Consider the following 27048-nt stretch of genomic DNA (forward strand, 5'->3'; position numbering starts at 1 on the left):
CCCTTGCTACATGCTAACTGACACAGCAGAAGAAACTTGCTTGTCTAACTTGAGAAAAAAATGGGAAAACATCCATACAAAATTAAAATCCTACAGGAAATCCTCTTCCTCAGACTACTCAGAGATGTATTTACGTTACAGAACAGGGTATGTGTATGTGCGCGTGTGTACGCCTGCATCTTACATGCAGGAAGCCGATTTCCCGGCATGAGACCATGGGACAGTATGATGATCATCACATTTGTTGCCCATTCTCTTAACAGGGCTACAGCTTGATCAATCTGTATGCGGTTTCTTCTAAGACAGAATGCGGGCTATTGGAACGAGCTTTTGTTGCTTTATTTGGGTTTTCAATAGGCTTTTTGAAATAGGTTCTTGCTACAGCCTTGCCAGGGCATGTACCGTGCAGTGCTTTGACAAAAATCTCACGTGACTCTCTCATGCTAGCAACTGAAAGATGTTCATAAACAGCAAATACCACAAATATAAAAAAAAAGATGGAGGACTAGATGTGGAAGTATTTCTGCCGATGTGGGAATGATGGTTGGAATTTTTTCCTTTAGCAACATATTTTCCATGCCGTATCTCAGAAAATCTGTTCTCTGGGCACTGGTTGTATACTTTCTGCCTAGAGGGCCTTCAAAATTAAGTAAAAACAAACAGAAAATGGCATCATCTCAAGGGTTTCTCCCCTCCACAATGCTTTGCTGTGAAGGAAAAGAAGGCAGCAGTTTGTGTCTTGGCACGAAGTAGATGCCACTTCAAAGCTCCACTGCAACAGTATATGCAGACAGGGAGCAGAAGGCGATTTTAGCTCTTACTGGGTCAGAGGAAAATTAAAAATCAGAATTCTCTCGGGCTTCTCTTGGACGAGCAAAACTAAAGACTGGAGAATACCCAGAATCTCACAGCACTCTTTGAGTCAGAGAATGGGTTTTAAGACTGCCTGAGGTTTGTAGCTGCTAAGTATCATTAAGCAGTCTCTTTTGAGGGGGAGGGAGGGAGGGATGGAAACTGCTTTTTAAGGTAAACTGTTCTTATGATTAGTGTTACTATTATTTGTATTGGGCTAAAAATACAAATGTTTGTGGGATCCCTTGGACAAGTAAAATTTACTCAAGTAAATGAGAGCTACATACAGTGTGATAAATTCACACGCTTGCTGACAGTTACACCTGAAGTCAGGGCAAGCTTTGCTTTTGACTGCAGTAGGGGGGGTAGTTTTGACAGGGGATTTTTTGAGTCTGCTGGAGCATGATGTCTGAGAGTGGAGCCCACCTCTCTTCAGCTTTCCTCAGCAGGCAAGGACTGATAACCAATTGCACTCAGGACTGACTTGCTTGCGTAATCGATCTTAATACGTACATGTATACAGATGGAGAAATTGTTATTTCTGTCTTATTATTGCTTAATGTTATAAACAATGTTGATATTAATGTTGAAATGTTATATATGTTCACACTTTTGCATGTGCACATCTATATCATATATATGACAGAAATATGTTAAGATATATTTATTCACAGATATATGCACACACATGTTATTATATACACATATGACAGAAAAGATTTGTAATAATAAGATCAGCTGGTGACTCAGCTTAAGGATGTCCGCATGATGGTGGTATAGCTACCAGTATTTATCATATATTTGTTCCAAGATAGTACTAGTCATCTGCTCCTGAGTGAGGAACAGGCAGTAACTTGTAAGATCAGAGATTACAAAAACAATGATCAGCAGGAATACAGAGAGAAAGGTGTGCTTATGGGAGAAGCAGATGGGTAACGTGTTGTGGCAAGTTCTACTAGACAAAGAAGGCAGAGAAGAGAGGTAGGTCTGGAAACCAAAGATAAGAAGCTTAAACTTCTTCAAGTGAAGGAGAAAGATGCAGATGGTGAAGTCATGGTAGCGGTGGGGAGAGGAAGGAACATGCCAAGCGGGCCAATGGTGGCAGCACCAAACTACAGTCCTCTCCCTGTACTGAACTCAGGAGACTGAACTATTTCTAAGGTGACCAATAGTGATGCCCATCCCAGGTGGTTCAGGTAGAAGATAACTGTATCTACAGTTGTCTATGTCATTAGCTCAGCAGCAGATGGCCAATGCTCATAGCTTCACTTCTGTTGATTAGGTATTTTGAACTGTAAGTAGGCAATTCAGCTAGAAGTCCTGTGCTTTGGATTGCTTGTTTGTTTGTTTGATCACAGTTTTAATGTGGGAGATTACACCTGAAAAGGTACCTCAAATTAAACACTTAACAAATATCAGCATGTTTGATAATATGACTTAATCTTTCTATGCCATAAGTTGCCTATCTATACAATCACGAGAACACCTTTGCATCTCTCACATGGGCATCAAGGAGGAAAGTACGTTGTCTTAGGTTCACTCAGTTGCTGGGGTGACTTTTGGAAAAACTAAGAGTTTTCTGTTCAAATGAAGGTTTAGGTTGTTCCTCAAATGAGATGCGGGCCCCAGGTTGAAAGGTAAGGTTAAAAATTTAGGCAAAGAAACCGTTCATTGAACACAGTGCAGTCTGCATTCTAAATGAGACAGAGATGGCAAAGGTAAAATATATAACAAGCAAATAAAAGCTGTGCTGTCTGCACACCCATCTACCTTCATTCACACGTTTCCTGACTTCTGAATGCTTGGTTTTGTAACTCTCTTGTTTTAAGATAGTTTACTGAAACATAACAGTAGTCAAACGTGATTAGCTTAGCTGAGTAGTTTGAGACCCTTAAAGCACAGTGCAATTGGGCTGTGATAGTGAAAATACTCAACTATGTAAATGTGAAACGTATAGTCCAAAGTCTGTAATAAGCAATAAATTATCATGATGAGTCCACTCTGGCTAAATAGCACCCAGTATAGGTTCATACTCATTCCTCTTATACAAGGGGACATATTTTTAGTCACTTTGATTTAAGTTAAAATTCTGCCTTTTCTTTGTGGGAATTAAAATTATGATACTCACAGTCAGTACTAGCATGACTTCTAATGTTCTTTCCATGGGCCAAGTAATATTTTAAATAAATTATCTTTTCAAGCTGATTTAACAGAGCTTAATCAGTTTAAATAAAACCAGCACTCATGGCTAGCATTTTAGATGATGAAGGATTGGGGCTTAAGCTTCTTATCTGTTCATAAATTTTCTAATCTGTGAAATGGAGATAGTTATGTCTAAGGGATGTTATGAAACCTATGTAATGTTAATAAAATGCTTTAAGGTCTTCCAGTGGAAGTGTAAGGAGTTAATGTCTTTTAATGCCAATTGACATTTTCCATGATAATTAATTTGATACAGTTGTTAATTCAGTGTTGTAGAACTGAAAAAATATATCATTCTGAAAACTAGAGACATTGATGGGGGGTCCGATTCAATGTTCTTGAACTTGATGGAAAGAGCATCATTATTTTCAAGTGGTATTGGGTTAAGTCGCACAAATAAATGTATGAGAGACCATCTCATTTCACTGTCCCCAAGAAAACAGATGTAAAAGGAAGCAGAGAGGAAAAACAGTAGGAGGTAAATTATACTTGTAAAGCTGAAATAATAAGATATATGTTCAGCAACATGAAAAACTCTTTGCAAGAATAGGACACGCTCCTGTGCTTTGTTTGCCATGCCAATAACGTGTGGCACACAGGTGCAAGGCATCTCCCTTAACAAGCAATGGGGAAAAATTGAAAGAGCTCCCGTATAATTTAGGATCGGGACCCAAAGCAGTCTAACCTGATCGGAGTGCAGGCTGCCACACTCTCCCCGGGGCGGCTGGCTTACACTGGCTTACTCTGCAGCCACGTTCACGGGCTCCATTACATTGTCAAATGTGGTTTGAGTGCCGTGAAGGTTTGACCTTTAACAGACAGATCCCACAAAGTACCTGAGTACGTAAACACAGACCTAATGCCAACTTATATGCTCCTGTTTGACTTCACGAGCTGTTGATCGCACAGGCATGGGTAGCTTGAGCTGGGCCGGTCAAAATGGTTACTGCCTCCAGTTCTTCTGGCAGGAGTCCGTGCTTTTTTGGCAGGGAAATGCATCCAATGTGGAGCATTTGCTGCATCCCCGCACTTTGCAGTGTGAGAAATAAACCCGGTGCTGTAAATTTGAGAAGCGCAGGATCTGCATCATCTTCTGTTCAACCATCCCCTTCCCTGGCGGAGAAGGGGAGTGGGAAGCCGTGAGCAGTAATGCCTTCGGGCGTCTGAGGTCAGCCAGCCTGGTTGTGAGTCAGCAGCCGGAGTTACCTGCTGCAGGGAAAGGGGTTTGGCTCTGCATGGAGGGTGACTTTCTCAGAAGAGCCAAAGTGCCTTCACAGGAGCCGTCACTTCACCGTATGGCTGTTCACTCCAGCTGGGCTGGTGCAAGTGAGATTGGCAATACTTCTTGCAGTATTTAATCTGCATACAGCAATTAGAATGCCCCTGGAGAGTAATTGGATTACCAGAGTGTTTGAATTAGTTGATGAGATAAATAACCCTATCCCATAGCATTAATAGGATGAAGTCCAGCACGGCTGAAGCTTTGCCACATGCCCTCAGCTTGAGCTCCAAACGTCACTTGGGTTTTGATATCTGTGTGTAAACAGAATCAGGATGGGAGATTAACTTTTCCTAACAGTGAAGACAGAATTTTAAAAGTGATGCTCTTGTTTTATGAACTGTGCACCATGGTTCCATGGATCATTACAGTGGCCTTCCAGATCACTGACCAAGACTCTCTTGGTTTGGCAGTGGGGTGCAGTGGGGAGTTATTCTGTTTTGCCATCTGTAAATACTTTTCCCCATAAAACTATTTAGAAATTTTCCCATGGGAAATAAATATAATAATTAAAATGCTTCATGTCACAGTCTGGTTTTGTGTGTTGTATGTTTCTTTTTTTTAACCTAAAAAACAGGATGCTGCATTTTTTTCCATGAAAGCCAACCAGTCTGGATGAAGATGTTATTCCCTTTTAGAACAGAACTTTCTAGCTTCAGTTTAAGCTTGTTTTGTTTGGTTTTTTTTCCTTTAAAACAGTTTGCATGTCATAAAAGCTACCCTGTGAGTTGCTTGCTCTGAGCAGGCTCTCCCAACTCAAAAAAATCTACAAAGCAGACAACGGTATCTCCAGCTGAGCTAGTCACCCCAATCAATGGTAAAAAGGTGCTTTTACATGTTGAATGCCTATGCTAGGATGAGTTCAGCTTCACTCTGGAAGTACCTTTTTCCATTGACTGTAAAGGAAGCCTCACGGAGCCTCGCTGAAAGCATCGGGTCAGAGGAATCCCCCCCTTCTGTGCCTGGAATAGTGAGACGGTATTTTCAGAGAGCGTCCATGAAAACCCAGACCACTTCTCCTGCACAATCAGAGGAAACAAGATTTCTCGGGGTTTCTTTAAAATAAAAATCTTTTTCTATACTTTTAGCAAGCATCAGCAGTATGAGAATAAATCTATTCTTAACTGTGCTTTTTCTTTAGTGTTGGAAAGGAAGATTTCGACAAGACAAAGCAGAGAGGAGCTGATAAGAAGGGGAGTGCTGAAGGAAATGCCCGAGCAAGGTGATAACACGTTACCTAGAATTTAGCTCCTAAGCGCTAAACATGGATGATAAAGCCACGATTGCATTGTTTCCCTGTAGTATAAATAGGTGTGAGGAGACAAAGTTGAGGAGTGTGAGAAGCATTTTGGGCCAATTGACAAAAAATTTGGAGTTGAGAGATTTGTGTTCTGTAACTGCTTCTGCCATAGGTACACCATCTGGCTTCTGGTCATATCCTGAACTATTTTGATACTGCCTATAAATAATGTGAGTCCTGTGGTTCCTACTTACTGTTTGCCAGAATTTTTTTAAGTTAGTGATTAACCTATTTTTTGAGTCAAGGTCTGCTGTCTAAAGCAACTGGAGTATAATACGAGAAATTTTGGCTGAAAAAATGGAGGCTTTGGGACCCCCAAGCAAATCAATAGCATCCATTTCAGGTGTCAAAAAGTACCAGTGCTGGGATTGTACAGATCCCACCACTATCACACAGACCACATTCACAAACGGCACAAACATCAAACTGCGGCGAAGACACCACTCGTTTCAAAGTGCTGTAAGGTTTAGTAACTGGTATTAACCGGAATTTGTGTTTGGAAAAGCATAAGTAAACCATGGTTAACACCTCTGTGCTACATTTGATTATGTTTCTAGTGATATTCTTTCTAATATTCTTGATCTTCCCTAAATCTAGATCAAATGAAAGTCAAGTGAATAAAATAATTTTCTGTAGCTTAAAATTAAACCATTTGTCATTTTATCAAGGAGTCTAAGAACTCCATGATTTCCAAAAATATTTTTCTCCTAGAAATTGTGTTACTCTGCCTGAGCTGAAGAATCATGAAAGTATCAATGTGTATGGTTAGTATGGTACACACTGATACTTAGAAGTAAAGGGCTTGCTTGTCGATGTGTGACATCACTTGTCTTTACCGTGTTTCACTAATTACCTGGCTATGGCATTCAGCATAGCTGGCTTCTGAACTTGTCTCTGCCACTGTCTTTGACTTAAAACAAGAAATGCAAACTCTCCATACCTCAATTTGTCCCTCTGTGAATTTGTTACATTTTTATGCCACGTGCTTTACTGGAGAGCTGCGTGACTTTGTCCATTGATGGTTGTAAATTGCATTGAGACTGCTTGGACAGTTAATGAAATGTGTTAACATTTCAGGTTGGTTACAAACAGTCTGAACATAAATACTATCATTTGTGCTAAAAGTGTGTATGCTTTGGTCATCAGTGTCCTTGACCCTCTATTTCGCTCTTAAAAGGGCATGGGACTTTGGATCCCCTACACCGATTGAGCAAAGTAAGAAAAGGATGTAAAGATGAACAATTTTCTCCCCTTCCTCCCGTCTTAAGGCATCCATAAATCCGGTCTGTGTTGCCTTCGTCACGTTTTGCTTCCTGTATGATGAAAATTACAGTTTTTAAGGAGCAGTTTGAAAGAATACAGGATTGGTTTGAAGGTGCTAAAAAAGAGATACAGAAAAGACGGTGGTTGAGCAGTGTGAAGGTAGAAGCAATGACTATGGAGGTGAAATCTAGATGGGCAAATTACATGGAGTCTGGAAATGGGAGAGGTAACAAATGTGAAGAAGTGACTGTTTCCCATGAGATGAAGAAGAAAAGTGGAAAGTGGCAAGTGCCACTTGGAGGCAGGAGGTGTTTGCAGAACCGTGACATGGATAAGAGGTGGGAATGCCACATGTGGAGGCAGAGAGGAAAGACTGGGTTTATGAACATCTGGAAGAAAGAAGCTGAAGAAACAACGTTACGGTAAGGTAAGAAGGAAGCATTGTGCAACTGTCAGCCTCAGTGAGTGAGGCAAGGTTAAAAAGGCAGAGCTTAGGTTTTACACATCAAGTTGAAGTTTGTGGGTGAGAATGAAACCATCAGCTTAACGCATAAAGCAGCCCAAGGAGGTAAGAGAGAAACTGCGTAATTGTGTTGAAACCAAGGAACTGCCAAACATCCAGGTCTGATAGCACACAGCAAGGAAGAAGAGCAGGAGAAGAGAGTGGAATTACCACAATTAATGAAGAAACAACGGGAGGAACCAGAAGAGATGCCAGATAGATTTATATATTTTTTGGATGGACAGCAAGAGAATCCTGCAGAAGGAAAGCAATCATCTACATGAACTGCAGGTGGGGTGTGAGAAACATAAGGATAACAAACCTTAGAAATGACCAGAGAATAAAAGCAGCAGCAATTTTAAAATGCATGGAACAGAGAACAGAAATCAGTAAATAAGGGAAGAGAGAAAGCTGTGAGCCAGAGTATGTAGCATTTTTCAGGAATAGAGAGACAAATGGGGAAGAATAAGAAGTTTTTTTCAGGTTTAAAAAACCTGAGCTGAGGTAACCTGTGTGAGTAAAATATCATCAGAGCAGGGAGAGAATTTGTCTTGCAGAATTTAATAACGGTATGATACATGATACAGGAAGGTCTCACCTTGGTTCTTAAGACTGGATAATGACTTTGTGACCTATTTTACTGATTAACTGGGCACGCATATTCTGAGAACTTCTGTCTGAATTCCTGGCTGATTTACTTATTGGGATGCGCCACAGTAGTCCTGCAACTCTGCCCCCTAACTGTCAAGATTTGGGGCCTGCTGGAGCACGTTGCAGCTTTGTTGTGGTCCATGCATACATTTCTTTGCTGTGTAAACCAAGATGCAGGAAGGAGGAGAACGGGATGCTAATGTGTACAGACACAAAGCTGGACCTGAAAACCCACTTGCACTTCCAGGCCCACTGCTGCAGAGGTGTCTACCCAAAGAACATGGAAACCTATAAAGTTCTTTTACAGTGTAAAGTTTTCAGAGCAGATCTGCAGCCTGATGTTTCGCGTCTCAGTAAGTCTTTCTGCTTTGCTTCCCTGGAAACTTGAAAGCTGTGTGTTGTCAATAGGTGCTAAGAAAGCAGTTAAACTAGACAATAGCTTTTTAATTTTCATTTCAGATGGTGATGTAACAGTAAATTTTGAAACTTCAAATGGACATACCATAGCCATTAGTGAAGAAACAATACAGGAAGAAAATGTGGTAAAAGCCAGTGGAGATAATGGCACTTTATCAGAGACAGCATCAGTATTGGAAGGAAAAAAAGAAGATCAAAAAGGTAAATGAACACATTCTTCACAAATTGTTTTTCACCTACTTAAAATATTGACATGTTCTTCCATTAGCACCGATACATGCTGTGAGTACTGTTCTGCCACAAGGATGCCAGCAGAACCTGCCGAGAAGATAAGACTTGTGAAACATCAGTATTTTGTCACTGGTAGGCATGACTTGTACTGTGGGTATAGTAAGGTCATAAAGAGAAGCATGGTCTGAGCATGAAAACGCGTGCAGGGATGTAAGCCTTTCCTTGCACCCATGGGCAAGCTTTGTTTTCAGGTTTTCCTTTTGTGAAAGAAGACGCTAAGTGCATAGCATCACCTTCCGATGTCATTGTAGATGTGGCTCATGGGTTGAAAGTTCGGAAGTGTTTAAGCCACTTAAAAACCACATATAATTTTGAAAGTAACTTCAGCAACTCATTCCTATTGGTTTTCATTAAATCTTAAGCACTTGCAGTCCAGCTCTTCAGAAATACTCAAGGGGCTATATCACTACCACAAACTGAATCTAGATCATTTATAGAAAATGTACTTTATGACTACAGGGTTTTCTATAGATGAGTTGCAGTAAATACTGCTAAATATTTAGCAGTCCCAAAGTCCATATTAATTTTGCAATGTTTACTCAGATCTACCTTGGTAACAAGAATTTGAGTAAGAAAAAAGTAAAGATTAATGTGGAATCACAGGATTTGGACCAGTTTTATTTTCTTTCTCTAGCCTTTTGAATAATGCACCACTTCTTTTCCCTGTCAAAAGGTGTTCTTAAATACAATTCCATTTATTGTATTTTCCTAGAGGAAGGAACGAGGATACAAAAGATCAGGAACTTCATGGCTGGCTGTTAGACTGAGCAGCCTTTCCAATGTCTCATAGTAACCTCTACCTAGTGATGAATGAGCCTCTTGAGGTTGAGGGGATCGGTTCAGCTAATACAAAAATTTGAATTCTTCTCTGAGCTATGTAAATCACTCGACTATGTAAAAAGTGGCTGGGTGTCCAAGAACTGCCTTTCTTATGAGATTTCTACTACTTCCTGTCTCCCAACAAGACAGACATACAAGATTAGCCTTTTTCATGACATTTAAATACGTCTATCTTTTGGTGCCAACTAGAACCAGATGTGTATTGGGTCAGGGTAAAAGAGTTAGAAAAGCCATGGAAAACTCCTTTAAAATGGTTCAGGTTAACTTTGGGGTTATACCAGACCACTTACTGTTTCATGCATCCCTAAATACAGCCTTTTGGAACTGTCAGGTCTTGGAAGTTTTCCTAAGGTACCAGGTTTTTTTTTTTAGAAATACACATTTGTCACTATGTTGAAATCTCCTCTAGCTGACTTTGCAGAATGTAGAACTCCAATGAAGCAGGAAAGGTTCAATAGCTATTTCAAACACATTATTGCACTCTGCACTCCCTATATATTGTGTTGACCTTACAGGGAGAAATTAAAAATGATTGCTGTACAGGATTAGACTCAGTACAGAAGAATATATAGCTATGACTCCAGTCCCTCTCAAAAAATTAAGTAGGTATGGAGGAGGGAAAAGGAAAACAAAAATGAGCAAACTTGCTATTCTAGGCTTCATAGAATGTCAATATGACCATATAGAAGATGTAAAACACTTCAAGTATACTTTCCTCTTACATCTAAACATGAAGTTCTTCTACATGTAAACGTTTTGAGTCCCCTGAAAAGGAACAAGACTTATTGGAGAGGAATAGTCTGTGGGGAAAAAAAAAAAGGTGTTAAGGATCAATTCGACACATCAGCAATGGTGTTACACAGTGCAAATCCAGTACAACTCTCTGGATAGTCATTGTGAATATACTTCAGTTATTCTTTACTTTGTAGCACATTAAGCAAGAAGGTGAGCCAGTCTGTTGAACTCAGTTGGAAGAGTAAGGCCCACTGCATCTCACAGATGCACCTCACCCGACAGATTAATCCTCGGCGGTTTTTTATGGTGGATGCAGTAAGCATGCATTGCACCCACACCCACGGGCAGAGCAAGGAATTAACAACCACAGAGGGGAAGTTGCTAATGTTCACAGAGCATCAAAATCAGAGCTGAAGGAGGAATACCGAGCTCACTGTCTTCTGCTCAGACCATAAAACATGCTGGTGTGTCAGATCACAGCCCTCCATCATGAGAACTGAGATAGATGGAATGAATACTAGCTGGACAGTCGGGAGTAATGGATGCAAGGAGTTCATCTTTAGTGAGGCTAATGTTAGGCTTTTTAGAGTTATGAATTCTTATGTCTAAATCTTGAAGGAAGTTATATACACTTGCCATGTTTATAAGACCTGGAGACAGGATTAATTCCTGCTGTTTAGTAGCACAGTGTGCTGCAATTCCAACTCCGGCTGAATCAAAATGTTCCAAAAAATGCATCTCAGCCCCTGAAAGTTATGAAGTTATTTTAAAAGGCTCTTATGAAATGGTGGTGGTCTTTACTTGCTCTCTTGTTCAAGTAGGTCTTGAAAATGGCCTTCTCGTGTAAATATGATGATGACTGCTGGAGCTAGAAGCTTAAAAAGAACAAGTGAAACAGGCACATTGTGATAATATGGTGAGAGTTGGCAGCAATGCATGGTAGAATGTGGAATATGTTAGGAGTTAAAAGAAGTTAAAGGAGAAAAGTTGTTTCAGCATAAGCCACCAAAATACAGTATCAACAGGGCAAACAATAGGCTCAGCCATGCAATGTAAAAATGAATTAAGCAGAAGTAAGTGAAGACGACGACCCTTGAAAGCTGTTCCCTGTGCTGCCAGGCAATTCCATAAACCATGTACCCATCTGCTGCCTGTCAGCTCACAGGTGCCTTTCGTATTTGGTGAAAAAATCCCCTTTGGCAATTTAATAGTGTAACTGTTACTGTTTGTAGTAATGATGTCAGTCATCCAAGCAGGTTGTTTAAAAGGAAATTTCTAAGGCTGGTTAATAAGAAGCTGGTGGCAATTTTACATAATACAGGCAATTGATGGATAAAGCTTTGCAGATGAGAAATCAGAGGAATCTTTTTCCTTGATCATTTATTTGCATTATGTTCATACTGGGTTGAGTTCTGAATTGTTTTGTTTTGACTAAGAAAAGTCACTAGCATCTTTTGCAGAAAATAAAGAGCTAAACTGTAACCGTTCTCTGTGAGCACCCTGGAAGGGACACAGAGCAGCGAGGAGACAGGCAGTGTGTCAGACCTGGGCAGCAGACCCAACTGTACCATCGTGCCAGGGCTCCTGACCTGTGACGTGAGGCTGCAGTAGCCCCAGCAGATCCCAGTGCTCCAGGTTCGAGGTGGGGTGTGAGCATCGCAGAGGAGATCCAAGGAGTCGCTCTGCCTCCTGCACCCTATAGCAGTGTTGGAGAAGACCAAGAGCGACATCGGTAGAATAGGTGTCAGAATTGCCACTCTTTGCCTCCCTAGGTATAGGGACATTGCATGCTGATGCATCTGCTTTTCTCCTTTCCACCCTCCCAGGATGTGTGGTGCACAGATGTACCAGAGAACCCTGGTTCAGCTTGTAAACTTAGGTCTTACTCATTTTTATCATAGCAAGCTAAATCTTGTCATAATTCTGGTTGATACTTCCACATTTCAATGTTAGCTTGGGCTTGAAGAAGTGAAAGGCTCAGTAACAATTAGGAAGGTACTGCCTGAAAAAAAGCAGTAAGAAGTTTCATTTTGCATGCCATCAGTTAGGTGTGTTAGATGCTGCTTTGATAAATAATTGCATTGCAGGAAGCCAGAGCTCTGTGGTGGGTGCTGTGGGTGTTGTGGGTGACATGGAGCATAGGCTTCTGAAATGTTCCTGTGTTATTTACAGCAGACTGATCCTCTCAGGTTTTCTTATGTCCTTCAGTGAAGGAAACAGTTTCTAGTCCTGTTTCCAAATGAATTCATGGGATACATGTGCATAATGTTTTTTTCCCAAAGGATAACTCTAATATGAGATCTGGCAATGGTTCCAGGTCTTAGTATGTTGGGTTCAGAGGTTCTTTCCTCTGTATTTTGTCTGTTCTCCTTAAATCTACCATTAAATTTAATCTTTTCTTATTCTCATGGGTAACCAAAAAAAAGAAGGTTGGAGACACAAGCTCTGATCTTGTGAGCATGTGTCGTTGCTGACCAATGCTTTAATTTGTCTACCAAGGAATGTTCTGCAAAGTCAAATTTTCTAGGTTCCTTTACTCAGAAGTCTTTTCTTTATTTCCCCAAAAAGTGGAACAAAACCTGTGGAAAAAAATGTCTTGAATTTAAGATAGTAACCCTCATCTTCCAGGGTCTCAGACAGGAGCCTGCTTTCTCTCAGAAGACTAATCCTGCAAACTACTCGCTGTGAGAGACAAGGGAGACTTTCTTACCTCTTGTGTGCCTAGCTGGCTTCCTACTCTCCTGAGCTCTGTAGATCATCGATATGAGCACCATACATAAAAGGGTGGGTTTTTTGCCTGACTCCCAAAGAATCTCTCACTCCAGCTGAGTTATTTGCTGGCTAAAACCAGTTCTTCTAAGAATAGTATATCTTCTATTCATCACCTGAACTATGTAAATGAGGCTGAATCCAAATCTTCTTAAAAGGAAAGCTATTCTAGATAAAGCTGTATTTGGGCAGAGCCTGTCCACTAGGTCAGCCAGGCTGGCTCATTCCAGTAGGCTGACGTGAGAGGCACAGGCTCTCACCCACACAACTTGAGTGGCAGAGGAAAGCGCCCAATTTATAAAGCTGCTATTTCTTTTTTTTTTCTTTTTTTTTTTTTTTAAATAGGGGAGCGATCTTAATGTGGCTCCAGAAATAAGATTGTAGATGTGATTTTCATGAACTAACCGTTGAATTATTTGAGCATATCTATAAAGAACGTATAAGGGAATGTAGAAGCCTACATGCCTTTCACTTTCCAAGTCTCCCATAGACCAAGAAATGGTAAAAGTATGCAGCTGACAGTGAAGATGGTTTAGGTATTCTCTCTTGATTTAACAGCTTACTTTTTACGCAGAAGTTGGACAATGTAAAATGGCAGTTGGTTTTTTTTCCTTTTTTATCTTGGAACCGATGCAAAGTATCTGAATGTGGTGGCTTTAGGTCAGATGTTACACCTGTGCCTTTCTCCTGTTTTCTGCGCTGTCTCTGTTAGAAGACCTCTTGCACATGGTGCTCTTGAAATCATAGAGTGAGTAAGATCTGGAAGTCTGCAGATGTGCAGATCTGCTCATCCATCTTTAAGAAAGATGAATTCAAAACTGCAGAGAGAACTGTGAAAAGCATTGTGAGACAGCTGTTCTTGTTCAGCCTAGCAGAACGGAGCCCAAGAGAACCTGAGTGCGTTTGATGAATGTAACAAATTGGTATATAGCCAGGAGAGAGCATGGCTAAAGGACAATGCTGGCACAAGTAGAAAGGAATAAACAGTGGCTTGAAATACATTTAGACTGGAAATTAAAGGAAGCTTTCTAACAATTAGAATGGGTCTTTTCTTGAACAGAATTTTGGTAGCAATAGCAGGAACAAAAAATGGACCTGGTTAAATCTGAAGTTTATGAAAGGATTTGTATGAGTTGACCACCTGCATCAGCACAGTCAATGAGTCCAAAAAAGAGACAAAAGACACCTTGTCTTGCCCTGTGTCCCATGTTTCTGAATGACAGCTTCTTGGGTTTTGATTAATCAAAACACAGCTCTCTGCATAGGCTGGAAAGGAAACTCATGATTCTCAAAACTCTTATTGAGTTTAATTTTGCAGGGAGTCATCCTGCAAACAACAACAAATCATATGTTATTTCCAACTTCTATTTTACATAGTGTTAGAAGTTCACAGAAACAAAGGAAAAAAATCTTCTGTTCTACAACCCAGTGATGTATGGCTTCTGAAACTATGCCCAGGATTTTCATAGGTCCATTTGGTCCAGAGTTTGCAAAAGGTCTCACATTTAGCTTCCAAAATAAGTCATCTGATTTTCCAGTGCATGTGGCAGACTGGCATCTCTCTGAAAGTCTTTGAGACTGATGAGTCCCCACAAGAGCTGTTGTATACTGAGTACTTTATAACCCTGACCATCATTTAGGTGTTTACATGACAACACAGCTTTCTTAAGAGTCTGGCCCCAATCACAGTTTCTGGGAACAAGAAAATCTGGTCTCAAAGTGAGCTTTCTTGAAAATCTGGCCTTTGAAAAATTTATTCTAAACATAAGCATATTATTGATCCAAATGCTTAATGAGACATTAACATTTGCTTTGCTTTCCTATTTAAAGAGTAATTTATAGGCGGATTGCTTTTACAGCAGATGTCTTGATCAAGGCAGCAGTGAATAAAAGATATTCCTATCTGATGGTCTTTTGGAGATCTTTTGTTAAAAGATCACTTCATGATGAACAGATGTTTACATTAAGAAAAACAACAGCAATAAAAATACATTGCTGCCGGTACTGAGGTACCTGGGGGATTGACTTCAACAAATAGATGGGTGTGAGCTGATTCACATGCCTCCTTGTTTTGGCAAAAGATGCAAAAGGAAAAGCAGGCCTGAAGACCAGGGGTCCATATTCAAGCAGAATCATGCTAGGGAGGTACAATAACAATATAGTTGTATCTCGAGCCATTTACAGACATCAGACTATCCCTGTCACTGTTCAAGACCAAGCCACTTTTGCTGTTGTTAGTTATTTGTATTACTACAGTACTTGTGTATATACCAGGAATTTATTGTAGTGTCTCACATAAATGCAGAAAGGCACAAAAAAGTTCCAAAGGACACTGTGGTTAGGCACTGAAAAACAAGAAGGGACTAGACCAGGATAACAAGCACAATGCCAGCAGCCTAAAAATATCAGCTGTGGCATCACAGCAGAGAGGAATTTGAGGGAGGACAGTCAATGAATGTTCACAAAACCTGAGGGGCAGCACAGGAAAAGCAATCAAAAGCATTTGCTTTAAAATTTGGCTTGTCACTGGCAAAAGCTGGTATAATGGTCTGGTCAGGTAGGAACTGGAAATCTGTATCTCAAGAGTAAATGAGAAACAATAGTTTGGGCAAGATCAGACTTGACACTGAGGGCAGTCAAGTTTATATTTGATGAGGTAAAAAAGATTAAGCCAACAAAGATAAAAATGACAAAGCTGGTAAGATGCCAAGAGGGACGATATGGTCAAAGGCAATCATCTTCACCACAGCTTTCCTCATGGCTATGAGCAAAAAGAAGATTCATTGGTCAAGGCGGAGAAAAGGGCATGTGTATAATCAAGGGGCAGTCAAGACTCAATGAGAGCTGTAACTATCTGAGCAGACAGGATGCTGCTGTGCAGAAAGAGTCTGCCAGTCTTTGGTATGATGTACGTAAGAGTATGGAAAGAGCTGTCCAAGATAAAGATGATATCCCAGTGATGGCAAGGTATTTCAGTTAAAATCGGTGTTATATAAATTGCCATTTTTAATCACAACTGAAGTTTGCAAGCAAGAACTTTGATGTGAAAGAACTGTGTCAATTTTGGTTTTAATTTATAGTTTTTACTTATTTCTCTAAAGAAAATTTTAACATTATTATTAATTGGTTGTCACTAAGATGTGTTTATTTGCAACTAAGTAAAGCTTTAGCCTTCTATTTTACAAAAATCTTACCTTCTCTTGCCGTGTTTGTTATTAATGGAATTAAAATTTTTAAATGTCCTGCTTTTTCAGAATTAAATCAGTTTTTCAACTTTGAATGAAGGTAGGTAGAATTTCACAAGGAGATGCTGTTTGCTATAAAAGAGGAGAGCAAAATGTAACAAATGTGTATGTTTCTTTCTTCTTCCAAAGTCTTTCTCTGGTCAAAAGTTCTTTCTCTGGAAAACAAAGACGTAGTACAAGAATCTGTGCTCGAAAGAATCTACTTGAAAGCTGATAAAAGGTCGCTATGCAATGGTTCTTGCAAAACATTAGCAAGAACATATTAGTCTATAATGGGCTGGAAATAAAGGAAGACGACACTGGACAGCTAATGTTAATTCCTTCAGTTCATGAAGAGACATATGTGTGCATGTTGCTTTTAATAACTGCAGGTGATGCATTAGTTTCATGTTAACAAGCTGTAAGCTAGAGGTTGAAAAGGCTTTGTTTCTGAGATGAAAAATGTCATCATTGTCCAACACATTATTTGTTTTTCATCTACTGATCTTAAAATGAAAAGGTGCTGCTTATCTCTTGGGAATCTTTTACATGGGAAGGAAGAGAGCAGGGAATGGACAGGAGATCCAGGAACAACCATTTAATGTGTGTAAGAGTGAGGGTCTAATAGGGAACATACTGCAAAAAATGGATTGGTTTCCTCTCGAGTGATAAAAGAGACTGTTAAAAGTCCTTGCAATATTTGCTTGACTCCTTTCTTTCCCAACCACTCTAGTTTTTAGTAACATGCAAATAAAGCCCACGTGATTCTGATGGTATGCTCTTGCTTTTATAATATCCTTTTTCTGGAAGGTTTGGGAAGGCTATCTTGAGACCGAATGGGCACAGAGTTGCTGTAATTGAATAGATAAAGATTCCCATCTGGGAACTTTAGCTGTTCCCATCTAGGAACAGCTAGTCTTACAACCATAGCCATTGTGTTGCAAAATTTTATGTTGACTGTAAGTGGCTCACCTACATTAACATTACAGTTGGCATTAGGCATGCACTTCTGAAGTTAATTTTCTGGTCATCCCCACTTACCCTTCTTCAGTTTGCAGAGCATACAAACCAGATTTCTTTTGGATGAAACTAAGCCAAAAGATGCATTCAGGAACTTGGGCTCCCACCACTACTGCGAATGCAATTGGCAGAATTGAAGCTTGTCCAAAGTCAAGTCTCCTGAAATACACGTTGTGGGCATTGGGTCCTCAGTGCTACCTCTTTCACTCTACGGAGCCATTCCTATTGTACGGCACAATGTAGATACAGTCCAAATTCCCATTGGCTAAGGATCTGGCGATTCTTAAAAGTACAGTCTTGTAACAGTACCCAAAGAGCTTGCAGGAGAGGAGAGCATTCCCATGGCAATTGATATCCTATTTGATTTAGCTTCATCTCTTTCTGAAGAGTAGAAATACCCTGGGGAAAATACCCAAAATAAAGTTGCTATGAGCAAGCAGTCTGCAGCTTTGGAGAATGGGTTGCTTCAGGGGAAAATTTCAGCTGCATAGCCATATTTGAACCCACAGCTGAGAGAATGGCCCTGTTCATATTCAGATTCACAGGAATCTGAGTTTTATAGCCTGTTGATCTCACAGGGCTGGAAAGAAGCCGAGGGAATTTGTTAGAGGAGTAAATGACATTTCCCTTGTTTAGTTTGCAGCCAGCAGTCTAGTTGGGGATACTGAACGTTAAGGATGATCCTTGGAGGTCTAGAATAGATGAGACTGAGAGAGTGTGGGGCAGAAATCTTCCATGAGAAGGACTTGAATTGAGACGGATAGTAATTTTTTTCTAAGATAATACTTCAATAAGAGGCAGAAGATGAAGAAGTCTCTACTGATTCCCAAGAGCTCAAGCAGCAAAAAGTAGTCATGATTTTCAGGCTTGCTGTTGAATGTACGTGGCATATGTCTGTGTCAGTTGGCTTCTGTTCACTTTCTTATCCATAGAGAGCACTACTGATCATTGCCCAGAAATACCGGCATCCCATGCTCCACCACTACCCAAGCCTAAGCCTAAATCTAAAAAAGCTCTGCTACCACCAAAAAATGCTATTGCTGCTTCCACCACCACCAGCCATAAGAGTAATGAAGCACCTCATGCTAAAAAAAAGGGAAAGGCTCCTGCTAAGCAGCCTCCTCTCCCACCGCCCAAGCCAACAAGTCACAGTGCAAATCGAGAAGCTGGTGAGTACTGCACAGGCAGTGCCAGTTATGGTGGGTGCATGTGCATGGGGGTGCTTGGCTTGGTCTTACAATAACTTCTGCCTTCGTACGTAGCAGCGTTACTAAAGAGCATGCCATAGGTGTTTTTGGCTAACTTCCTGCAAAGCTCTGGTTCTGCTGTCTGCAGACACCCCAGACAGCGGACAAATCACTTCGCTGTTTAATGAACGTATGCACAACACCAAGCACATCAGAGACTATATTGAATTCCGAGCTTAAGTGTGAATGCTGGCAACAAAATGACCCAGAGAACTGCTGAAGAACATATGAGTTGCCCCAAAGTAAAACTACCTTGGTATTGCTGTAACTTTCTGCTGGAAATATCTACTATTCTGACTAATTTGACAAGATTACAAGATCTCAAAGAGATAAAGGATAAAACCGTGAAGACATCTCTAAAGACTTGAGCAGCGGGTTTTTAGCTAAAAAATAAAAAATAGTAACTCATTAGAAATGGCCAGGCTTCCCTGAGCTGGTTGATGACTTACTGTGATCCTAAAAACGTACTGGAAATGGAAAATGTCCATCAGCAGGCACATAGCAGATGTGTTTATCACTGCACTTTCAAACCAAAATTCAACAGTGATGCTAGATTAAAGATTGTTAAGGTACTGATCTCAAGTTTGAATGGTTGTAATTTAGACGATGACCAAAATGAAAACATCCAAATATAATATGAATGCAAGCAGTATCATGATGAATAGACTGTATATAGGCATTGGCCAGTTTAGACAAGCCTTGTGTTTTCAGTCCTCTGTCAGTCTTTCAAAGCCCTTCAGTCCCTCCATTTTTCTCTCCAAGTATACTTCTTCATAGCTTGTAAATTTTGGCACATTTTGTATTTGAAGCACATAGAAGAGGACTGTTTGAAAACATTGCAAGACCACAAGAGTTACAATAATAACTTTGCCATAAAATATCCATTAACTTGGTATTAACTGTCCCTACTACATCAGACAACCACAAGAATAAATATTTTGAAAACCCAGAATTTGCTGCTTGTATTTCACATTCAGCTGGAAAACTCAGTTCTTCCCAGGTGAAGGAACCTTATAACAGCAGACCTTTCAGAAATAAAACAACCCATCACATAAAGAAATGTTTAGACCAATGGTTGGTAATAAGCTCTCAGGTATCTCAGTTCTTAAATTAAAATACATTCAGATTCCAGATTTGTCTTTTAGTAGCCTTGGTGAAATTTTATACAATGCTTGAAACCATATGGGTATAAAATATATCACTATATCTCTTATATAAAATAGTACATATTCTACTGATGATTTCTTCCAACATTAGGTACATTGTGTTCATTTGAAGTAGGGCAATACTTAATAGTAGACCTGAGCAGTATTTAGTACAAGAGGTTTGTCAGATCACCGTGAAAGCGAACACATGATGCAGCCAGTGATCCAGTTTCATGAAGGAGAAGAGGAATATGAGTAACAGCTGAGCCATGGCCCTCCTGAGGGCACCACAGCAGGTTTCCAATCTGAAATAGTGGAGTTGGGAGAAGGGGGCTTAAAAGTAGGCATGGACATGTGCCAAAAGGCAAATAACAGCCATGAAATTTTTCATTTAATCAAAATTCAAAGCTTCTACTGAAAAAGAGGCATGACAGAAAATTGTCAGCCAGCCCAGTCAAAAGCAACAATGGCAATAGCACTTTTGACCCACGTGAAAGTGTAGGAGGGATTTTCCCTGGGAGAAATCTTTCAAGTTTCTGTATGTGATTGCAGGTCCAGAAAGGTTCTGAGAATAATGTAAGGATTTTTTCAATGGAAACATCTTCTGACATTTTCCCAGCAACAATTACAGTGTGGCTGTATATTTGTATTATGCTGGAGTGTGTAAGTGTAAGCGCGTAACTGGTTCTGTTGACCTCCAGCCTGTGTTTAAGTGCTTTGCTGGATGAGAACCAGAGCCCTTTCTTACTACCATCCACTTACTCAGTAAGGCTTCTGCTAAATAATATGCAGGTTGGAGCCATCTATTTCCACTGCAATTATGAACTGCTGCCTGTACCATTTCTTTGCTTCCTTTTGATTTGCCGGTAAGTTAAGTCAGTGATGTGTAGTGGATGTGGATGATCAGTGCAGTCTCAGTCGATTCTGTACTCTGCCCTTTGCACTGGCCTTGCAGCACAAAGAGACGGTGATTTGCCTGAAGTCATAAGTTTCTGCAGATTTTTCCAGATGTACTGAAAGCCTCACAGCACTCTAAATGTTTATAAACCATAACATTCAGCAACAGAAGAGAATGGTATAATGTGTCTTCTGAATTATTTTCCATCTTCTTTGAGACTGAGAACAGTGTCGCTGTGAAAGCTATTTTTATATTGTGAGCTTATTATGGCCAGTACCCGTATTTTGGTTCTATCCTAATCTGCTGGGTTTTGTTTTTATTTAAATGCTTATAAGTAAAGTAGGCCTTTCAGCAGATTTCTATTACAGCTTTCTGTTTAACTCGGTAAGCTTAGCCGCAAGGCTGCTGCGTAGCTTTATAATGCTTTCATTCGTTCTCTTGAGGTTAATGCGTTTTTACTACAGCAGAAGTGTTTGAGTTGGATGCATTTCGATGAAAAGGACTGAATCATTAAGATGGTTGTCATTTTTATTGCTTTTTAAATGAAAGTCAGAAGTCTGAAGCTCTCAGTCCAGATGATGGGCGCATCAACACAGCAATCAGAAATGTGACTGGAATGCACACGGGCATGCAGGCTAGCTGAAATCTCTTGCAAACTTGGGCATTGATACATATATGCTTCAATATAGTAAGTATCACAGGATTAAACAGCAACATGACTGGACAGCTTATACAGCTAGTGTCAAAACCTTGTTTTGCTACATTTTCAAGCCTACCTGAGTTGGTCACTGGTAAGACGAAGAGCTCCAGGGTATACAGGAGGCCTTCAGTGCCTCCTGCCTTCTGGAGATCATTTGTGCAGAGTGAGAGCAGGGCTTTCTGCCTCTGGTTTATGGATGTCTCCAGCTGGACCTGAAAGTACATCTTGTTTTGCTGTCCTCTGCTGCTTGCCATTAACTGGGAGCACACCACTTGCAATTACATTGTGAAAGGTAATTAACTGATATCCATAATGGTTGAGGTGTTCGCTGAAAAGCATAAGGAAAATCATGGTGTTCTCCTAGTGCTCAGACCAAAAATTCACGTAATAGAAAAGGTCAGGCAGTTTTCGCTGGCAGCAATTTTTTTAAATAGGGCACTAAACACATTTGGAGTAAGTAGTGGACTTTTTACATTATGTGCAGGCAAGTTGTGATGGGCCAGTGCAGAATGCTAGAATCAAACTCTCACCCATTTGTGAGGTTGATCCCCTCCACTGTTCTTGGGCAAGTATTTATCATTTCAGGTTTTTCCACCCCAAAGGTGACATTTGAACTGCAACGTTTGCTCGTCTCAAGCATATAGATGAAGGATTGTAGAAGTATCAAGTGTAACTTTTTCATTTTTTAAATATCAGCACACCTCAATCCATGCAGAAAGAACGGTGCAAAAATCATCTAGTTGCAAGATTGTAAAATGCCTTATCTTTTCTTATTTTAGCTAGCTCCTCTCATGCGAAAAAACCACCAGTCTCCAAATCCTCTTCATCACCATCTCCTTCGTCCACATCATCTCATCCCAAAGCCTCTAAGGAGACTTCCAGCAAATCGGGCACATCAGGGACACCCAGGGGCAAGAAGAAACCTGGGAAACAGTCAGCCCCACGAACAGCGCCGGATGGGGCTGCTTCTTCCCCCTCAGGTGCCACAGCCAACAGGTCGGAAGTGAAGGCGGAAAAACCTGAGCCTGAGCAACCTTCCATAGTAATTTCTGAAACGGAGGACACAGATCAATTGAGCAAGCTCGTTGTCCCCCCTCCTCCCACCGCTGCCCCTCCTCCACCCCCGCTTCCACCCCCTTTTCCTGCTGCAGCCGCTCAGCCCGCTGTCTCCTCAGATGCTCAGGATGTCTCAGACGGCTGCGTGGCAGGGCTGGCCGTCCCCAGATCAGATACTAAACCTCTTCTCCAGGCTGAGCATGGCATGGATGAGAGCCTGAGCAGTACAGCTCTAGACAGCGATCCAGATGCTAGTGGAGAAGACACAAAAAGGTAAGACAGTATGGCTGTCATGAGTGAGTGGTGAGACCCACAGCCAAAGAAGCCACATTCCTTCACGTAAGGGACACTGGAGGCATGTGGGGATCTCCTCTGTTTCTTCTGCTGACTGGTTTGTTCCTTGCCAGTGCCTTTGAGCCATTCACTTGCAAACCTTCCTGCTTCCTCAGAAGGTCATTGCTCATAACCTGCCTCCTAAGTTGTTGTGTGGCTTAACGTGACCACTGCGGTCAGCAGTTCAGCTAGTAGCCGGTAATACTTTCATTTCTCTCTCATAAAGGTACACAAAAAATGATGCTGAATTGCAACAAGGGTTTACTTTTTTGTGGGTATCATTAAATATCTCATTGCTAAAGCTATCGATTCAATAGCTGAATTTCCTTGCAGACTTGAAAATGACAGTTTGAGGCTTTAGTTAGTGGGTGTTTGGTCTGTCACTGCCTAATAGCTTGTCTAAGTCTCAAATACTATAAAATGTATTCAAGGTCATAATTATATTTTTTAAGCAAAGTAGTTGGCAGCAAAAAAGAAATTGGCTTATTAATCTGTCTTTTCCCTGCCACAAGAACCAGCATCTTTCATAACAAGCCAAGAGGGTTTAGTCTAGATGCCAGTGGCCTAGAGACTTTTCTTTAAATTCTTGCTGGTACATCTGTGCCAGCATTACATTCCTATGCTACTTCTCCCCTTGCCTCTACTGCACTCTCTGGCTGATTTCCATGTTTGTCAGTGATAGACATGAATGTTTTGGACTCAACAGCAATAAAACTGTACTTACAATAAATAGAGTTAGGCTTCTAGAACAGGAAGCTTTGTGCTCCCATCCGCTCCTCTCATCCCCAACTTTATAAGCTGTTTTTCTCTTTATAGTAGTTTTTATGTGCTATTGGTCCCATCCCACAAGAAATAAAAAAGAATTAGGATTTTTCTTTATACAGGCTTTGCAGCATGTAATTGCAGATCACTTGCATCTTTTTTCCTAACATAAGATACATATACGCATACTTTATATATGTTTTATACATGTATGCTTTTTAGAAAGAGAGAAGTTAGTTTGAATAACAGAACTTTTATTTTCATACTTGCTTATACAGTCTGTCTCCCGTTCGTGTTCTGTGCTGCTTGCATTAGCGTGACACCACGTTTGCTTCTAAATTCACAGCTTGGCTACCGAAGACCAAGAATCGGAGGCGCCTGACCAGGCACACTCTGAACCGGTGGAGGAGGGTTCTGATGCTGCTGCCCCTCCTGAGAGTGAAAGTAGCAGAGACAGCCACAGCAGTGACTCGGACTCTGACGGACCAATACTGTACACAGATGATGATGATGACGATGATGATAATGCAAGTGCTGAAAGTAAGCCCCTGACAAGAAGGGTGTACTGGGAAGGGTTGGCTACCTTCAGGTATATCTAATATACATGTTTGGCCTGGACTGGCTCAGAGAGCCTACTAAGCTGCTGTGATTGCATCCAGATTGCTAACTGGAACTTACTGGTTGAGTGTAGTCCAAGGACACCTACAACCAGTGAGTTTTTGTGCAGCTGCCCCCATTAAATTGTGGCCTGGAAGAGAGCAAAGTCTTAGGGATGTAGCTGCTTGCAAGCACATCAGTCCATGGGTGATTCTGTTCCAGGATTTGGTTGTCTGGCAGGGCATCCCACCAAGAAGTTGCAGGCTACCTCTTGCACATTGCATTATGTGCATGATAGAGCAAAGTAAAAAGAGGAAGTTTTGGCTGCATGATTTAATATTTTACCACTACTGAGAAATGAGTGTCCCACTTCTCCCAGATAGTTGTGATCAGAAACCTGCCGGGGCCTATGCAGTGATGAGAGCACATCAAGCATTGCACGGATGGAAGTGGAGGTGGGAAGGGCAGGTTCAGAAGAACATGAGGATGGAACAAGGCCTCCATGTTAGGGCATCAGTGAGGCATTGATTTGGCTTGCCCATGTCGTGAACCTCTACCAGTAAAGCACCAGTGTGGCTTTCAACTGAATTGCATTAGAGATCCCGGAGTTTCCTGTGGGAGTAACAGGCTGTGGTGGACAACAGAGAAAGCCCATCAATCAACACCTTCACTGTCTGAAAGTCATTTGTTCCTCTTTGATCAGGATGTTTTAAGCATTAGAGCACCTTAGCAGACAGAGTAGATCACAGTGGATTACATCTAAGTTTACAGCTTTGAGAGTCATCTGATGTCATGACTATATCATCACTCTTAATTTGGCAGAAGTTCTTGCTGCTGCTGAAGGAGTTTGTCCTGCCTAATCCCTGTTCCTTTTTCCCTTAGGCCAGCACTCATGTTTATTTTTGCAGCGGTGGCTCATGAGCTGATCTTCAATAGAATCAGTTCCCTGACCCAGCTCACCTGCTGGCTGCACCTCGGTGGGGGCAGAGGAGGTGGCAGCGGCAGGCTGTCAGGGGTGAAGAGGAGGGCAACCCTACCCCTACCACCTGCAGAGTGGCCTTATGTCAGAACAAAATGACCATCGAACCATAGCTTAGGAGCCTTGCCCACAGCCGCTCAGGAGGACGTTCTTCGCTGTGCTCGGCGAAGGCGACCTGAACACCAAAGTGCTCTGTACTGAAGGGAGTGAGGGAAAATTAACTTTTTTTTTTTTCCTTGGCCATTGGTGCAGCAGAAGGTGAAGTGCCAGCTAGTGCAGGAGGCTGAAATCTTCTGTGTTTGGCTTGAATATGGCATTTGTTTTGGATCCAAAGTGGTAGCAACCAAAAATTCATGTATTCAGACAGCAGCACGGTGTCTTATAAGTGAGCTGGGAGCCTGTGGTCTTACCAAACCGTCTTATGTGGTGAAAACCTGCCAACCCAGGACATAGGTAGCCCGCTCCATCAGAATATCAAGAGACAAGAGAAGAACTAAAGGCCGTTGAAAAATGCTCTTCCTTCCACAGCTGGCTGAAGCTAATGCTGACAAAATTGCATGGCCCTTGTTGCTGCTGCATCTCTTTTATGCGTGAAGAGATTGCTTCAGTGCCTGGGGGTTCCTGCCTAGGTTACTTTACCAGCACTCAGACCACTTTTCTAGACTGTATTTTTTGTTCCAATTTGCAACTTAGTTAGAGATGAAAAGCACTGTACAAGAACTAAGTGGTATTTGATTGAAAAAAAAATTGAAAGAATGAGGGAAATGATGACAGAATGAAACTCAGTCATTTAAGGCTGAAGAAAAAGAGCAGCAGTTTGCTAAATATACTAAGGAGATAAATAAACCAAACTGTAACGTATCAGACTTCAAAGACACTTAAGTGTAGATTTGTCATTTTTATCCTATCACTTCACAGATGACAGGTGATGTTTATAAAACTCCTCTATCAATTTGGCTTGTAGCTTTTTCATCCAAGCCTTTAGCTTTTTATTGTTGTGAGCTGAGCTAGAACTATTTTTCTTTTGATGTTAATTAAAATTCCTCTCCTGCATGTGGGAACAAGGCTGCTTTGGGGAGGTATTAAAGTTCTTACTCAGAGTTTGTGTCTGTAACCTAAGCATGAATGAACTAAATCTACCCTCCTCCTCCTTTCCTCAGGCTCTTTGGCAAGTAAAATTCGTCGTAGGGATACTCTTGCTATCAAACTTGGCAACAGACCATCTAAGAAAGAATTAGAAGACAAAAACATCTTGCAGCGCACATCTGAAGAGGAGAGGCAGGAAATCAGACATCAGATTGGAACAAAGCTAGTGAGGTATCAGTCGCAGAGTAAATGTGGTTTCACTGGGCGGAGGTGGAGGAAGAGAATCGAGAACTCTGGGTTCATGTTTTAAATGCAGCCCAATATGCCATGCAGGATTTTCTTGGTACAGCTGTCTGGAAAAAAGTATTTTTATTTCTCACAAAACGTTAAAAAGTCAGTAATGCATTTTTGTTCTGCAAGAAACAAATCTGAGAGCCTCTGGGCTTTTGGGCTGTTTGGTTTAAAAAAAAAAAAAAAAAAAAGAGGAAGAGAAAAAGAGTGACTCCACAATAATCGATGCCATGGTTCAAGCTTTTTCTCAAATTGGTTAGCAGTGACTTGCACTTGTATATTGCCATCTCAGATGGAGTAGTAGTTCCTGACACACAGAGCTGGTCTGTGCATGTTTGTGCCTCCTGGCCCTCCCCATCGTCCTCCTGCTCTCTAACTCCTTCATTATCCACATGCTGGTTCCAGCAAAAGAAGTGGAGGGAAGCTGACTTCCTAGGTCAGTGTTTAGTGTTTTACTATGCCCACCTCTGAGATGTCTTTCTCATGCTGTTTAACTGCTATGGGATGTATATTACTTTTTCTTCCTGGACTTGAGAACATTGCATAACACACACACCCCTAATTTTTACAAGCTGTTTTTTAAAAAATCCTTATAAGTGTTAATTTTGG

General features: G+C 41.0%; 1 protein-coding gene across 5 annotated transcripts in view; it reads left to right on the forward strand.

Annotated features, from left to right (window-relative positions):
- PHACTR2 (phosphatase and actin regulator 2) overlaps positions 1-27048 on the forward strand; it is a 144221-nt gene that overhangs the window by 96469 nt on the left and 20704 nt on the right. For 3 of the 5 annotated variants that reach the window (XM_075748282.1, XM_075748284.1, XM_075748283.1), the window contains exons 3-8: positions 5475-5555; positions 8509-8667; positions 18278-18514; positions 22115-22664; positions 23833-24026; positions 26223-26379. In XM_075748282.1, the coding sequence (XP_075604397.1) occupies positions 5475-5555; positions 8509-8667; positions 18278-18514; positions 22115-22664; positions 23833-24026; positions 26223-26379 (1378 nt within the window). The remainder of the gene's footprint in view (positions 1-5474; positions 5556-8508; positions 8668-18277; positions 18515-22114; positions 22665-23832; positions 24027-26222; positions 26380-27048) is intronic. The other 2 variants (XM_075748285.1, XM_075748286.1) reach the window with 1 other exon arrangement.

The sequence above is a fragment of the Balearica regulorum genome, chromosome 3 (genome assembly GCF_011004875.1).
Source record: "Balearica regulorum gibbericeps isolate bBalReg1 chromosome 3, bBalReg1.pri, whole genome shotgun sequence".
NCBI lineage: Eukaryota > Metazoa > Chordata > Aves > Gruiformes > Gruidae > Balearica > Balearica regulorum.